This window comes from Globicephala melas, chromosome 16 (genome assembly GCF_963455315.2).
Source record: "Globicephala melas chromosome 16, mGloMel1.2, whole genome shotgun sequence".
NCBI lineage: Eukaryota > Metazoa > Chordata > Mammalia > Artiodactyla > Delphinidae > Globicephala > Globicephala melas.
Window position 1 is genome coordinate 47390357 of NC_083329.1, and position 16862 is coordinate 47407218.

Here is a 16862-nt window from a genome sequence, read left to right on the forward strand (position 1 = left end):
TTCTCCCCAGTCCCCAGGGCTGATGTGCTTGAATTAGACAGGATTAAAGGCTTACTGGAGCTGGAAGCTGCACCCCAACTCCCGTGTTTAGCCCCAGACCTTCTGTCCGCTGGCTGAGAAGGACGCAGGAGAAAGGCAGCCGCGCAGGGCAGTGCTGTTGCCTGGCGCACGGTGTCGAGAGCTTTTGTGCAGGAGCCAGCCCTCCCTCTGGATCCCCATGTCAAGAAAATGGGCCCTGCTCCTGCCCATGCTGCTCTGCAGCCTGGCTGGCCCTACACACCTATTCCAGCCGAGCCTGGTGCTGGACATGGCCAAGGTCCTCCTGGATAACTACTGCTTCCCAGAGAACCTGATGGGGATGCAGGAAGCCATCGAGCAGGCCATCAAGAGTCGTGAGATCCTGGCCATCTCAGACCCTCAGACGCTGGCCCATGTGCTGACAGCTGGAGTGCAGAGCTCCCTGAACGACCCTCGCCTGGTCATCTCCTACGAGCCCAGCACCCTCGAGGCTCCCCGGCAAGCCCCAGCACTCAAGAACCTCACGCTAGAGGAACTCATTGCGGGACTGCAGAACGGCTTCCGCCATGAGGTTCTGGAAGGCAATGTGGGCTACCTGCGGGTGGACGACATCCCGGGCCAGGAGGTGATGAGCAAGCTGAGGAGCTTCCTGGCGGCCAACGTCTGGAGGAAGCTCATGGGCACCTCTGCCTTGGTGCTGGACCTCCGCCACTGCACTGGGGGCCACATTTCCGGCATCCCCTATGTCATCTCCTACCTGCACCCAGGGAACACAGTCCTGCATGTGGATACCATCTACGATCGCCCCTCTAATACGACCACTGAGATCTGGACCCTCCCTGAAGTCCTAGGAGACAACTACGGTGCCGATAAGGATGTGGTGGTCCTCACCAGTGGTCGCACGGGGGGTGTGGCTGAGGACATCGCTTATATCCTCAAACAGATGCGCAGGGCCATCGTGGTGGGCGAGCGGACTGTGGGAGGGGCCTTGGACCTCCAGAAGCTGAGAATAGGCCAGTCTGACTTCTTTCTCACAGTGCCTGTGTCCAGGTCCCTGGGGCCCCTGGGCAAGGGCAGCCAGACTTGGGAGGGCAGCGGGGTGCTGCCTTGTGTGGGGACACCGGCCGAGCAGGCCCTGGAGAAGGCCCTGGCCATCCTCACGCTGCGCCGCGCCCTGCCGGGGGTCATCCAGCGCCTGCAGGAGGCCCTGCGGGAATACTACACGCTGGTGGACCGCGTGCCCGCCCTGCTGCACCACCTGGCCAACATGGACCTGTCCTCGGTGGTCTCCGAGGAGGATCTGGTCACTAAGCTCAACACCGGCCTGCAGGCCGTGTCCGAGGACCCCAGGCTCCTGGTGCAGGTGGTCAGGTCCAAGGAAACCTCTTCTGGGCCCGAGGACGAAGCTGAAGACCCCCCGGAGATGGTCTCCGAAGTGCCCGAGGACGAGGCTGCCCGGCGGGCCCTGGTGGACTCCGTGTTCCAGGTGTCCGTGCTGCCGGGCAACGTGGGCTACCTGCGCTTTGACAGGTTTGCTGACGCCTCAGTGCTGGGAGTGCTGGCCCCGTACATCTTGCGCCAGGTGTGGGAGCCCCTGCAGGACACGGAGCACCTCATCATGGACCTGCGGCAGAACCCTGGGGGGCCGTCCTCCGCCGTGCCCCTGCTGCTCTCCTATTTCCAGGGACCCGACGCCGGCCCCGTGCGTCTCTTCACCACCTACGACCGGCGCACCAATGTCACGCAGGAGCACTTCAGCCAGACCGAGCTGCTGGGCCAGCCATACGGCACCCAGCGCGGGGTGTACCTGCTCACCAGCCACCGTACCGCCACCGCAGCCGAGGAGCTGGCCTTCTTCATGCAGTCGCTCGGCTGGGCCACGCTGGTGGGCGAGATCACGGCGGGCAGCCTGCTGCACACGCACACGGTGCCCCTGCTGGAGACGCCCGAGGGCGGCCTGGCGCTCACAGTGCCCGTGCTCACCTTCATCGACAACCATGGCGAGTGCTGGCTGGGGGGCGGCGTGGTCCCCGATGCCATCGTACTGGCTGAGGAAGCCCTGGACAGAGCCCAGGAGGTGCTGGAGTTCCACCGAAGCCTGGGGGAGCTGGTGGAGGGCACGGGGCACCTGCTGGAGGCCCACTATGCTCGGCCAGAGGTCGTGGGGCAGACAGGCGCCGTGTTGCAAGCCAAGCTGGCCCAGGGGGCCTACCGCACAGCAGTGGACCTGGAGTCGCTGGCCTCCCAGCTCACGGCAGACCTGCAGGAGATGTCTGGAGACCACCGTCTGCTGGTGTTCCACAGCCCCGGCGAGATGGTGGCTGAGGAAGTGCCCCTACCACCTCCCATCGTCCCCTCCCCAGAGGAGCTCTCCTACCTCATCGAGGCCCTGTTCAAGACAGAGGTGTTGCCGGGCCGGCTGGGCTACCTGCGTTTCGACGCCATGGCTGAGCTGGAGACTGTGAGGGCCATCGGGCCGCAGCTGGTACAGTTGGTGTGGCAGAAGCTGGTAGACACGCCCGCGCTGGTGGTCGACCTGCGCTACAACCCTGGCAGCTACTCCACGGCCGTGCCGCTGCTCTGCTCCTACTTCTTCGAGGCAGAGCCCCGCCAGCACCTCTACTCCGTCTTTGACAGGGCCACGTCGAGGGTCACAGAGGTGTGGACCCTGCCCCAGGTGGCAGGCCAGCGCTACGGCTCCCACAAGGACCTCTACATCCTGGTGAGCCACACCAGCGGGTCGGCGGCTGAGGCTTTCGCCCACACCATGCAGGACCTGCAGCGCGCCACCATCATCGGGGAGCCCACGGCTGGAGGGGCGCTCTCTGTGGGCATCTACCAGGTGGGCAGCAGCCCCTTATATGCCTCCATGCCCACGCAGATGGCCCTGAGCGCCAGCACTGGCGAGGCCTGGGACCTGGCTGGGGTGGAGCCAGACATCACCGTGCCCATGAGCGTGGCCCTCTCCACAGCCCAGGACATAGTGGCCCTGCGTGCCAAGGTGCCCACTGTGCTGCAGACAGCTGGGAAGCTCGTGGCAGATAACTACGCCTCCCCCGAGCTGGGAGCCAAGATGGCATCCAAACTGAGCCGTCTGCAGAGCCGCTATGCCAGGGTGACCTCAGAAGCTGCCCTGGCCGAGATGCTGGAGGCTGACCTGCAGGTGCTGTCCGGGGACCCACACCTGAAGACAGCCCATATCCCTGAGGATGCCAAGGACCGCATTCCTGGGATTGTACCCATGCAGGTGAGTTACAAGGGAGACTTGGTCCAGCACAGTCCCAGGAGAGAGTCAACCAACGGTCCGCACATCCAGGGCTCTGTGCAGGGTGCAAAGCAACGGCTTCCAGACGTGTTTTCATGTTAAATTTTTCACCAGTCACATCTTTTCCTCTCTCTCACCCTGTCCTCCAGTCCCTCATATGCCCACGAGGTCCCTAAGTACCTCAGCAGAACATCGGTACCCACAGGAGCTCAGTTTGAAAAGTGCTAGTATAGCAGGAGCTTCACTCTTGGTTGGGTCGAATGCAAGGGTTTGTAGGGCTTCTCGTTGTCGGTGTTGGAGAAAGAGGTTGACAAGTCACATGGGTCCCCGTGATTTCCTGTTCTGGAAACGTGGGGTGTGTGTGTACCCACGTCACCTGCCTGCCTCAGGGGTTTGCAGTTTGTGTGAATGAGTCGGGGGATGGAGACAGGGAATCAGCACAGGTCCTGGCATCACAGTTGCCTTGGATCTAGAGCATGGAGCCTGGGGACAGGTCCAGGAGCGTCCACGCACAGCCTGAACAACCCCTGCAGTGAGGCTGCCTTGGTTAGGCGCCGACTGCCTTCTCCTCCCCTCCCGCAATGCCAAGTACTGTCTCCCAAAGGAGTTGCGCCGGGTGGGCGTGCACCACGATACAAGGGCCAACTGAATGGGAAATTCTGGGCCAGGCTGTGTGGTCAAGATAGTTGAAGCCAGCCCTGCAGGTCTGGGGAACACTGAAAAGGTAAATCAAGGCTGAGGAGTTTTGCTGCAGGGTAGATGAGGGAAGAGTTCTCCCGACCAAGGGCCAAAGCACACCGCAGGACTCACCAAGCACTCCCATCAGCAAAGAGCTGGATCTAAAGCACCTTTCCAACACCTCTCCATGGTGTTTATCGTCTATGATATAACTGCGTAGTCACAACAAGTAGGCAGGGAAGCATTTGTCCTGGTTCCCTCGAAGCCAGGACCTGAGACAGGGGCTTAGGTGCGGTCCGTTGATGTGGGAGGTGGTCACTGAAGCAGCAGTGAGGGAGCGGGGAAAGTGGGACAGGAAGTGTGGGCGCATCATGGAGCCTGTTGCCTCTGAAGACTGCAACAGCACCCTGACGAGTGTGAGGAATGCCTCTGCAGACGTGACCCCGCGGCTCCCGCTCTCCGTTAGCTGAAGGTCCCCCTGGGGACATGAACGCTCTCAGATTCTGGGGCAGCTTGGAGAAGGTCCTGAAGTAGAGAGTAAAAAACAAGGGTATGCTAGAGGCAAAGCCCTGTCAGCCTGGGTCAAGCTGTGGCTGAAATCAGAGGAGGGCTGAGGGCACCAAAAGCATCTACTGCCGAATTGTTATCCCATTTTACAAAAAGAGGAACTGAGGCCCGGAGGGATACAGAGGAGAGCGGCCCGTGGCCAAAGGGCTTGTGACTGAGGTCAGCACAAGGCCTGGAGGCCGGGTGTCCTAGTCAGCAGGGGTGTTCCTGGTTTGCAGTCACCTGGTGTGGATTCATATTCTGGCTCTTCCACTTACTGGCTGTGTGCCCTAGGGCAAGTTACTTAATCACTCTGTGCTTCCATTTTTTTCAGTAAAAAGATGGGGATAATAGTGTCTTCTCTACAGTAACTGCTACAACATGCTCAGCACAGGGCCAGATCCCTGGTAAAGACTCAAGGGCCCAGTAGTTCATGTCTTCAGATGATGATGTCTTTAGATGATGAGTTCAGAGACAAAAAGTGTCTGGGGAGCTCAGGGGAGCTCAGGGGAGACCGTGCCTGGGCCTTTCAGCTCTGACGCCAGGGTGAGAGGTTGGCACCCATGAGCATTCCCTGTAAGGAGGCTGCAGACCACTCATTGGGGTTCATATCCCAGGCCCACTACCCATGTAACCTCCTGGATACCATCAGGAAAGTCCCTGGCACCTACAACCTCCTTAGGAAATGTTAGCTCCCTTCCCGTGGGCTCAATATATCTCATGATATAAAGGACCTCCGTGACACCCACTTTCAAATCTGACCTTTCACTGTATCTGGCAGAAGTGACAGTGGGTGGATGCTGGGCACGGTTTGGCAGGAGAACAGGGAAACGTGGCTATGGGAGAGTTTGACCTGGACTTTCTTCTTTAGCGGAGCTAATTGTCCATTTAAGTACTATGGTCAATAATGAAATAAAGATACTCAGAACCTTAAAAAAAAAAAAATTGAGCTTTCAAATCTCTCCTCTCCTGACACGGAGCCAACCTCCCACTCTTTCAGATCCCTTCCCCTGAAGTCTTTGAAGACCTGATCAAGTTTTCCTTCCACACTAATGTGCTTGAGGGCAACGTTGGCTACTTGAGGTTTGATATGTTTGGGGACTGTGAGCTGCTCACCCAGGTCTCCGAGCTGCTGGTGGAGCATGTCTGGAAGAAGATTGTACACACGGACGCCCTGATTGTCGACATGAGGTCAGTGGGCGGGGCTCAGCAGTTCCCAGCGAGGCTGGGGCAGCTGCTGGAAGACAGTCAAAGCCATGAGTCTAGTAGGGATGAAAGGACCTTGGGACTCCGGGAAGAACCCAAGTGGAATAGCTCGCCTGGCTCTCAGGGCTCTGGCCAGCTATTCTGGGGTTCTGGTTTAATTAGCCAGGTGGGGCCCCACCACTGTTGGTTTTTTTAAGCTCAGGTGACCAAGGCTGAGAACCACTGAGCTAATCCAGTGGTCCCCAAACTTACCTAGTCACAGGATTCAGTGAGGAGAGAGGGGAAGGGTGACCTTGAACACACTGATTCCAGGACCCCTCCCTGCTGAATCCAGAGCCCCAGGAGTGAGGTCCAGTGGACTGTATATTTAACAGGATGATCCAGGTGACTCTGATGATCAGCCGTGTTTGCGACAGCTAGGCTTCCACCTGTGCTTGTGTCTCACATCTCACGAAATCAGCCCAGGACAGCCCTGGTCATGAGAATCATAAAGCCAGTGGCCCAGAGAGAATTTGCGATTTAACCACTATTGTTGCAAAAAGAACTCTTTACACTACAAAATGATTGTTGGGGGGATGCTTTCAGCTAGACCTCTCATCTGCTTCTGTGAAGGCATGCCTCATACAGGTTGAGTTTCCTTCCGAGAGCTGGGGAAGGGGACTTGGGAGGGTAATGGGTAGAAGAATGTCCTTCAGTAACCAGACCTCTTGTCACTCCCGGGGCCATCAGCAGATGTGCCCTGGGCACCTTCCATGGGCACTGGGAAGGGGGGAGCCAGTTCCCCTGGGAATTGGACACTTGCCCCCCCGCCCCGCCCCCCCGCCCCCCATCCCCAGCTGCTGGATTGACTGAGAGGGAGCTCTGGCTTCTGGCCTGCAAAACCCTTGTGATTCTTAGTCGTCACTAGGTGGCACCGGATCCCAGAGGCGGACTCTCCTCCCTGGAAGATGAACCATCTCCTAGGGTTTGGGCTTGGGTATACACAGAACTTGAGCTTGGGGACTCCTGTGGCACCTCTGATGACTTTATTCTTCAAACGCTCTATTGACCATCCAAATGGCCCTCATGCTAAGTCCCTTTCTGCTTAACTGTGTCATCCACATTTTTCTAAAGAGGAGACCCAGCCCATAGGGGTGCTTTGCTTAAAGATCCTTCCAAGCCAAGGTTTGGAGGTTCAGATGCCGAAGTCATGGGCCCTGAACCCATCCTAGACCATCAGCTGGAAGAGACTCCTAATACACTGCCAGCCCAGGATTCCTCGTTTCACAAATAAGGAGACAGGGGCCCAGCGAGGTCACACAGCAGGACAAATCCAAATAGCCTGGAATGATCACAGGATCCCCCACCCCCAATGCAGTTCCACAACTCTGAACACTCCACCACACTAAGAGCCGTGTTAGGACACCTCAACTAAGATACCTAGTGGGTTTTGTGAAATTATCAAGCATGAAACTAGGCAAGACAGTGCTCTCAAAATGTGCAGGCAGCATGGGTGCATGGGAACAGTCCACGGTCAGTAAGCTGGGGAAATTTATCAACAAGTTCCAGGCTGCAGGACTTAGGGCCTTTAATATAACATATACAATATGTACCACATAATGTATTAATGTGTGAACAGAAGGGGTGGGTAAGTTATGCAGTATTTTCTAAATGAATTTGACCACAAAGTCTCTGGTTCTCAAGAATCTTGTATTCTGGGAAATGCCAACCAAAGAATTCTGTAGGAGGAAGAAAGGACACCAGATTGAGGCTGCCTGGAATTAGAACCCTCCACAGGGCAAGGATTGGGGCACCCAGAGGGGCACCGAGGGCTTCCCTGTGGGCTCCGCCCCTCAGTGGGCAACATTTCCCTTCCCTCAGGTTCAACATCGGTGGTCCCACCTCCTCCATCTCCGCCATATGCTCCTACTTTTTCGACGAAGGCCCACCTATTCTGCTGGACAAAATCTATAACCGGCCCAATGACTCTGTCAGCGAGCTCTGGACCCACGCACAGCTCGAAGGTGGGTACAGGAGCCTTTCCTTCCTATTATCATTCTGGAAGCTTCTGGGAAATCAAGGAAAGACAGTTTGCGTTCGGGTAAAAGTAACTGTAGCTAGAATATAAAGCCCCCGTCCTATGCCATGTACTCTATACATAAGACCTTTAATCCCTGCAAAACATGTACCATTATACATATTCTCTAGATGAGAAAAATGAGTCCCAACTAGGTCAAATAGCTTGCCTAAGGTCACTCAGCTAATAAGTGATAGCTCCCAAACTCAAACACTGGTTTGTCTAAAACCAAAATGCCTGCCATTCCTGCCACAGCAACCATCAGCCTGCAAGACAAATGTAAAGCTAGAAGGGTCCTCGGGCCATCGCCAAATCCCACAGCGTTTCCAGTGGTTTTCCATCTCACCTGAACTCTCAGCAGTTTCCCAGCACACCTACCTAAAGGAAGTTCATAACTCTGATGGGGCTTCTGTTAACTGCCCTGGGCCCAGAGCAGTGGGAGAGGAAGCAGTACAGGCCCCGCGCTTTACAGAGCCACGGCTCTCCAGCCACATCCCAGGTGGATAGCCTTGCTCCATCTCCCTTGCCTAGCTTGCAAAACCAAGGAACCTGCACATCCATCTGAAAAGAGGAGGTTGGGAAACAAATGGGGGGTGTGCCTCATCCGATCAGAAAAGCACCCTGCAATTTTCATTTGCACACGTCCTTATCACACAAGCATTTGGAGGGAATCTTCCAAGATACACATTCAATAATATTGCAAAATGTAAATAAAACAGGACCAGATGAATTCTCAATTCAAATAGACATTCAAGACCAGTCGTTAAAAACAGATCTGCAGATCATGGGGTCTTGGAATTGCGATGTCCAGTACGGAAGCCACATGCCACACGTGGATTGAGAGGCATAAAGTGTTCAGTGCCCACCAGATTTTGAAGACTTTTTATGAAAAAAAAGGATGTAAAATATCTCAATAATTTTATTGATGACATTTTGAGAGGAACAAATTTTGGATTTATTGAGTTAGATAAAACAGTATTAAAATTCCTTTTATCAATTTTGTTTAACTTGTTTAATGTGGCTTCTAGAAAACTTGAAATGACGTATGTGGCTTGCATTCGGGCTCATGTTGCTTTTCTATTGGACATCACTGTCCTAGAGGGCTGTCGTCATTAAGTCACAAACTTGGCTCTTCTGAGGGTCCAAAGTGAAGAGAGTCTGGTCAGGTTAGCCCTTTTCTCGTGTAACTCCGTCCAGCCTCTTCCCATCACTGGTGATAAAATCTCTCAAGCACTGGCATGCTCGGGATACAGCACACATCCTTATCCCCATTTTGCAGATGCAGAAACTGGGGCTCAGAAAGGTGGTGACTTGCCTGTGGACACAAGGACACAGAACTAAATCCCTGGCCCTCCTCTCTGGAGTCTAAGCAGTATGGAGAAGGCAGGTGCCCAGGGTGGGGACTTGACTCCCTATTTTGAAGGGCCTTGTATCCTGCAGGTGAACGCTACGGCTCCAGGAAGAGTATGGTCATTCTGACCAGCAGTTTGACAGCTGGCGCCGCAGAGGAATTTACCTACATCTTGAAGAGGCTGGGCCGGGCACTGGTCATCGGGGAAGTGACCAGTGGGGGCTGCCAGCTGCCGCAAACCTACCACGTGGATGACACCGACCTGTACATCACCATCCCCACTGCCCGCTCAGTGGGGGCTGCAGACGGCAGCTCCTGGGAAGGGGTGGGCGTGGTGCCTGACGTGGCTGTCCCTGCAGAGGCAGCCCTCGCCAGAGCCAAGGAGATGCTCCAGCACACTCTGCTAAGGGCGAGGCGGAGCCCACGCCTGCAGGGCCGCCGCAAGGGCCACCGCAGTCAGAGCCAGAAAAGGCCGGGACCTCCGGGACACATCCAAGGGGCACCCAGGCACGAGGTCCCGACTGAGGCCCCCAAAGGGCAGCAAAGGGGCCTGCTGCCCTCTGGGTAGGCTTGAGAATCAGAGGTACCCTTGGAGCTCATATACCTGGTCTCTTCCCAATGGCCAACATCCTCTCTGTTGGAACACCTCAGGACAGGAAGCTCACCCCCTTCAAGGTCAAACCCCTCCTGGGAAGTGAAGTCCATATCTATCTCCACCGACGCTTCTTAATCACCAACCCCTGGTCCTCATGCTGTCAACTAGAGCGTCTCTGTCCAATAACGTCATAACGTGAGCCACGGAGGCCAGGCACACGTGTCACTTTACATTTTTAAGGAAAGTATAAAGAAGCAGGTGAAGTTAATTTTAATAGTATACTTCATTTAACGCACTATATTCACAGTAGTATCATTTCAGTGCATATTCAATATAAAAATTGTTATGAATGAGATGCTTTTGCACCAAGTCTTTGAGATCCGGTGTGTGTCCCGCGCTTACAGTACATCTCCATTGGCACATGTCACGTGTCTAGCACACAGCAACCACGCTGCAGCTGGTGGCTCCCATGTGGGACAGTGCAGGCCCAGAGGTCAGGAGCCCTACTCCCCCGCTGCACTGTCCCCATTCTGTCCTCCCTGCACCTGCATCTTCCCCAGTAGTGTACCTCTCCCGCTCTGCCCCGGGATCATTTCTGTCCCCGCCACGCTGTGTAGTCCTCAGGGGTGGAAACCGTCCTACGCATCCTCGTCTCCTGCTGCCCAGCACTTGGCATGGCACCTGACACAGGCAGTGGATACACAGTAAACACTCATGCTTATGAAGCTGCAAAACTATGTTTTCCTCCAAGTGGCAGCCCTCAGACACATGGAGACAAGTTCAGTTTCACTTAGAACCCTCTCCTCCCTGCCCTAAACCCTCGCAATCCAATTCTACACAGCAAGTCTATATTTCCTTCACGTTCCTTCCATGATCTTGTTCTCCTGCTTCTGCCAGGGACCCAAAAGTGAGCTCTGGTGCCACGCAGAATCCCGCCATGCAGCGTTGCTACCAGAGGGGAGAGTGGCCCTGCGTGGTGGCCTGGGGACCTGCCCTGCTCATCCAAGTGCAGCCTGTCACTGTGCCAGCTCTGGCGACCAAGCTGACTCCTAACAGGGTGAGCAGTTTGAGACAGGCAGAGCCCAAGACCTCCCGCAGAGTTGGGCCAGCCCTGGGAGGAGACCTGGAGCCCGGGGGTAACCTGGGGGAATGAGAGGCCCCCGGTTTGTGCCCTGGGCCCATGCAACTCTGCTCTGCTAGAGTCACAGGGACCCAAAAATGAGAGACCTCTGAGGCTCTGCCCAAAGTCATGGTGGGGCGAGCCCAGGAGGGCAGGGAGATCCCAGCGCACAATCCCTGCTCCCAGAGCTCCAGGCTCCAGGACTGCCGGGGTGAGGATGAAGTTCTGGTCCTGTCTGGCCCGGCCCTCTGGTGAGTCCAGGCTGCAGCTGCCACAGGCGACTCCCCAGGGCACCAGGCATGGCCTGGACTTCATCAGCCCCCTCCCTAGACCTCAGAGATCTGGGGAATCTGGGCCACCACCATCCGTAGGGGTTTCTCCACTAGGACACCTCGAAACAACCCTGTCTAAACTGGAAAGCCCTGATGGAAAGCAAGATTTCTCTCCAGCTCCTTTTCCTCCTGCTAAATTCCAGTAAGATTCATGGCATGATCGTATTTTAGTAGTTATCATACATACTGTGATCTCACAGTTTTCTTCATTAAACCTACTGCTACCCAGGCAAATGTGTGACCACATTATATGCTTACACTCTAGGACTCTCTCTCCTCCCTCTTTCTCTCTCTCTCACATACACCCACAAAGAGATACATACATATATATACATGCATATATATGTATGTGTGTGTGTATATATATATATAATATATAATATATATATATTATATATATATATATATAATATATATATACACACAGCTATGAGATGATTACCTAAATCAAACAATGGTTTCTTCTAGATGGTAGCATTTGGGGTGATTTTTTTTTTTTTTTTGCGGTACGCGGGCCTCTCACTGCTGTGGCCTCTCCCGTTGCGGAGCACAGGCTCCGGACGCGCAGGCTCAGCGGCCATGACTCATGGGCCCAGCCGCTCCGCGGCATGTGGGATCTTCCCGAACCGGGGCACGAACCCGTGTCCCCTGCATCGGCAGGCGGACTCTCAACCACTGCGCCACCAGGGAAGCCCTGGGGTGATGTTCTAACTTTCTTATTTATACTTTCTCTTTTTCTTAAATCCTTATAATTAGCATATATCATTATTTTCAAATGCAGCCATCATTATTCCAAAAATATAATAAATAAGATAACATAAATTATATAACTGACTCACTATCTATACCTTAGTGATCATTAGTGGTTGTTCATTTTTTTATGGGTTTTCCTTTCACATCTTTTGGATTTCCTTGATCTGCACCACTGGTGTTTCCTGCAGCTTAATTTGTTTAAGGTGTCCCACAGGCACTGTGGGGTCACAGATGGCAAATACCCTGGTGGGTCTTAAACAGGGGAAGGGGCGGAGCGGTTTAGAGTGGGTGACACACGCAGATCTCTCTTCGGAGCTTCACACCACATGGACATCCATTGTTACCACCTCCACCAGAGTCAGCTCCGCCCAGAGCCTTAGACAGGATCAGTTATTCACTGGCGGTCACACACCTAACACAGTGGATGTTTGCCCTCCTTTAGGCCACCAGCATTTACACCCCCTTTGGATGTTCAGAGAATTGCTCCCCATATGAACCTGTGGGAAACAGACTTACTCAGAAGCAGAGAGGTGGTTAGGAGCTCAGGTTCCAGCTTGAGCCTGCCCAGATAGGAAGGCCAGCCCTGCCACTTGCAGGCTGTGTGACTCTGGGCAACTTACTTCACATCTCTGTGCCTCAGTTTCCTCATCCATGCGATGGACGAGATAATAGCACTTTTGGGGCTGTGTAGATTGAATGATTAATCTAGTACTTGGCCAATGTCAGCTGTAACCATTCCCCCACCATGAAACCAGATGTCCTGGACGCTCACTTTTCCAGCTCTCTGGCTGTGGGGTATGGACATGGGACATGTGGTCCTGCCTGGGCCAACCAGAGGCCCCTATGCAGGACATTTTTTTTTTTTTTTTTATGGAGCAAGTGACCCAGGGAAGCTTGGTAGCAGCAATGACCAGATGTCCAGCGTGCAGGGCAGCATGGCCATGCCCCGACTTATCAGGGGCAGAAGCAGCACCTTCCAGAGGCGGTTCCCCTGCCTGACCACAGCTGAGGTCCTGCCAAGTAGCTCCTTGCTTCTGCCTACTATTCAGCCTGGGCCCCCTGCTTGCCCACCCAACACTGGGTGCAGCCCTGGCTCCTCTCAAGATATCCTTTTCCGCTTCAACCAGCCACAGACTTTGCTTTCTTACAATGAACTGCACCGTCCATCCCCCCTGCCTTGTCCTGAGGTCCTGGCTCGGTACCTAAATCCCCACCACAGCCTCCTGCCCCATTTCTGTGTTCCGGCCTGTAGCCAGGGCCACTGCTCTGCCATGCAACCTCCTCCCATGTCCCCCTGCTTGAGGACCCCTCAAGGCACCCACTGATGTGCTGTGAGAGGGGCTGGACCAGGCCGTCCACCCCCTTTCCCAGGGTAGCCACAGCCACAGACAGGCTGGACCTTCACCATCAGGATCGTTGCTGGAGACTTGACCCAGCTCTCAGGCACCATGCTGGAGCACCAGAGGGTAGGACCCCAGCTCTTCTCCCATCTCACTCACCCTCCTGCTTCCTGTGTGCCTCCATTTGCCAAACAGCCCAACACGAAGCAGATGCCCCGTCTGTGTGTCAGTGAGGGTCATGGCCACCCACACAGCTTTAATGCAATGAAAGGATACAACTTCGAAAGAAAAAGGATACAGCCCGAATCACATCTGTGGGCAAAGAAACCTGCCTCCAAGGTCCCTAGTGGAGAGCGCTCAACTCACACTTCCTGGTTTCTATAGGATTAGCTGCCTAAGGACCTCCTTGCTACCTTGCAGATCAGGGTGGCTGGCAGTGAAAATAGCCTACTAATCCAGGCAGCTTAGAATAGCAAGGGTATCAGAGGCTACTGGCTTCCTGTCTCCTGCGCCAGGAAAACATAAGGTGACCGGGGAAGAAAAAGTTACATTTAAAGAACAAGAACGGCTACCCTCCTTCCAGAAGGCACTGTCTCCCCAAAGCCCATTCAAAATCGCTTTCCTGGGCTTCCCTGGTGGCGCAGTGGTTGAGAGTCCGCCTGCCGATGCAGGGGACACGGATTCGTGCCCCGGTCCGGGAAGATCCCACATGCCGTGCAGCGGCTGGGCCCGTGAGCCATGGCCGCTGAGCCTGCGCGTCCGGAGCCTGTGCTCCGCAACGGGAGAGGCCACAACAGTGAGAGGCCCGCGTACCGCAAAAAAAACAAAAACAAGAACAAAATTGCTTTCCAAAAATTCTTCTTTTCTAGGACGCGGCACAAATCAAAACACATTGGAGAATAATTTGTTTTTAAAATAAAAGTTTTATTCTATGGATTTCATATCTTACTATATGATGTTTAGACCTCACACATGACTTCTACTACAAAAAATAAAAACAAAATTATACATATAGGCAGGGCATGTAAAACGCCTTCTCTGAAGAGAAGTGGCCTGCAGGGAAGGCATGCTGCCACCAGGGGGCGGCAGCACCTCCCAAGGAAAGAAAGGCTGGGAGGTTTACCTTAGGACAACGCCTGCTGACTTTCACCCCTCTATAGGGTCTCTCCCTGTGCCTAGAGTAACAGGGCAGTACTGTGAGGTTAGCAGGGCCAGGCCCACCACCCAGTTGGTTCAAAGGCTGGGAGCATAACAGAGTTAGGGGTCTCCAGCTGGTGGTTCCTGCCCCTCCCCACGCCACCACCACTAACGTGCTTCCTTAAGTCCATGCCATTTTGGCCATCAGTTTTTTAGAGCGACAATTCCACATACGGTCCTGATTTCTGGCCTCTCTTGAGAGCTGCACTTGGCCTGGCACTAAGGAACCTTCACCTAGGACACACGAGCTCCAGGTGTCAGGTTGATCCTCACCTCCCCTTCCCTCCGCTCTCCCCAAGCCCAGTGGGCTACACACACTTTCATTAACATAATTATATAGTCTTTTGAGTAGAATCTGCGGTCTAAGATTCAGAAATTGGCCAGACGTAGATATGGACCTAGGACCCTGGCCTTGTTAAGGTTTTACCTCTCTTCCAGATAAAAGCAGAAAGAAGAACAAATCTCGGTAAAAATTGAGAACTCAAATGGATCTGAAATCAGAATGTCTCATTTTAGCCGCATGAGCACATTTGGGGGACTTTTAGAAACCTTAATGGAATGGCTGCTGTCTGGGAGGTCATATATTGAGATATAATTTGCTATTTTTCCAGCCACTATAGGTATTTTCTCTTCCATTGTCCAAAAAGCAAGCCAAGACTTTCTGTTTATTGGCTCAGTGGCTCCTGTGTTACCTGCCTAATGATGGTATTGCCAGAAAACCACCAGGGCTGAGATCCTGGGAGAAGATCCAGAGCACGTTGGAGGATAGAGGCGAAGACACCGACACGGCATGCGGACGCTGCTTGATGCTAAGAGAGGGTATTCCTAGGTGGGAGGTGCTGGGGAATGTTCTGTAAACTGGACAGACAGGGGAGGGATTTTAAAAAGACAGACTGCCTGTCCTACCAGAATAGGATTACGGTAGAGAACAGATTAAATTAGATATAGAGAATTTAAGGAATGTGATGATTCTTACCCCAGAATTGTCGAGTAAAATTCATACCTGCTGATGTGATGTTCTGTGGCAACATTATCTGCCAGCTCTTAACTGGGATGGAAGGTGGCAGAGAGAGCGTGGGCAAAGTCATGATTAAAAGTGACTGATCTCAAGTCGATATAGGAGAGTAGGAGAGAAAAGGGACGAGACAGGCTTCAACTGCCATGGGGACTTTGGGAACGCGGCCTGGTGACAAGCAGGAACTGCCACATTAATAAACTGTAAGTCGTCACCTCCGTAAGTCATCTTGGCGTCTGTCAATTTGAATGGCTACAAAGCAACTTGCATCTACATCGATTTTTACCAAAATGAACTCCATCTTAAAAAGTTGACTTGGGAGATGTTTTCTTGTGCTTCTTCATAAAATTAATTAACTCTAATTTTTTTTCAAAATGTCTCTCTTGCTTATGAACAACGTGCTCACTATCAGTAATCATTCTGTTTGCGGCCATAGCCGAGGTTCCCAGAGAAGTGTGGGTGGGCCAGGGAAGACACACCAGTGTAGACATCCCAGGGGTCCTAGGCTTGACCTCACCACCTCTTGCCCTGCTTCGCTTTGCACATCAGCTCCTCATGGACCTCAATGCTCACTGCCATAAAGTCAGGGGATGGACTAGAAATGTAGAGTCCCTTTCAATTCTAAATTTCTATTGTTTTAGTATAGTGCACTTATGCCTGTCAAACTGATTCCAAAGAAATTATAGAGCAATCCGACAAGTCAGAGGAGAACAGCTGTGCATCCATTTTAACAGATGTCGAAACCCTTGTGCGAAGCTGGTCTGTCAGGAATGAAGCCAGAACCGGGCGTTTCGTTCATTCCTCCCACGAAGGTCTGTCGAATGCCTGCTATTTGCCCACATTGCTCTAGCTGCTGGGGATACAGCAGCGAACAAAACAGCAAAGATCCCTTATGGAACTTACCTTCTAGTGATGGGAAATACAAGAAACAAGACAAATCAGTAAAAAAGAGTAAGCAAAACGGTGCAAAGTGCTCAAGAGAAGGGCAATAGAAAATGTTGGGGAGGGAAGGAAGGGTGCAAGTTGCAATTGTAGACAGGGAGTCAATGCCTGTCTTAAGTCCCAGTTTTTTCATCGTCCACAATGCCACACAACCTGGCTGGGCTGAGCAGACGCATGGCAAGCTGGGAAGGATCTGAGCACAAGTGGGGCAGTCCTGGGGTCTTATTCTTGTACTGCTTCTCCAGAACCCATGGTCTTAGGAAAGTCAGCTGACCTCTTGGAGTTCAGTTTCTTCTGTAGTAAAATGGGAATTAAGTATCTACCTCCTGTGGGACTTCTCTGGTGGCGCAGTGGTTGGGAGTCTGCCTGCCAAGGCAGGGGACACGGGTTCGAGCCCTGGTCTGGGAAGATCCCACCTGCCGTGGAGCAACTAAGCCCGTGTGCCACA

General features: G+C 53.4%; 1 protein-coding gene across 1 annotated transcript; it reads left to right on the forward strand.

Annotated features, from left to right (window-relative positions):
- The first annotated feature begins 217 nt into the window (after positions 1-217).
- Positions 218-9688, forward strand: RBP3 (retinol binding protein 3). Its single transcript, XM_030847670.2, has 4 exons — positions 218-3265; positions 5508-5698; positions 7574-7716; positions 9210-9688. Exons 1-4 carry the CDS (start codon positions 218-220, stop codon positions 9686-9688), a joined length of 3861 nt encoding a protein of 1286 aa, XP_030703530.2.
- Positions 9689-16862: the final 7174 nt, after the last annotated feature.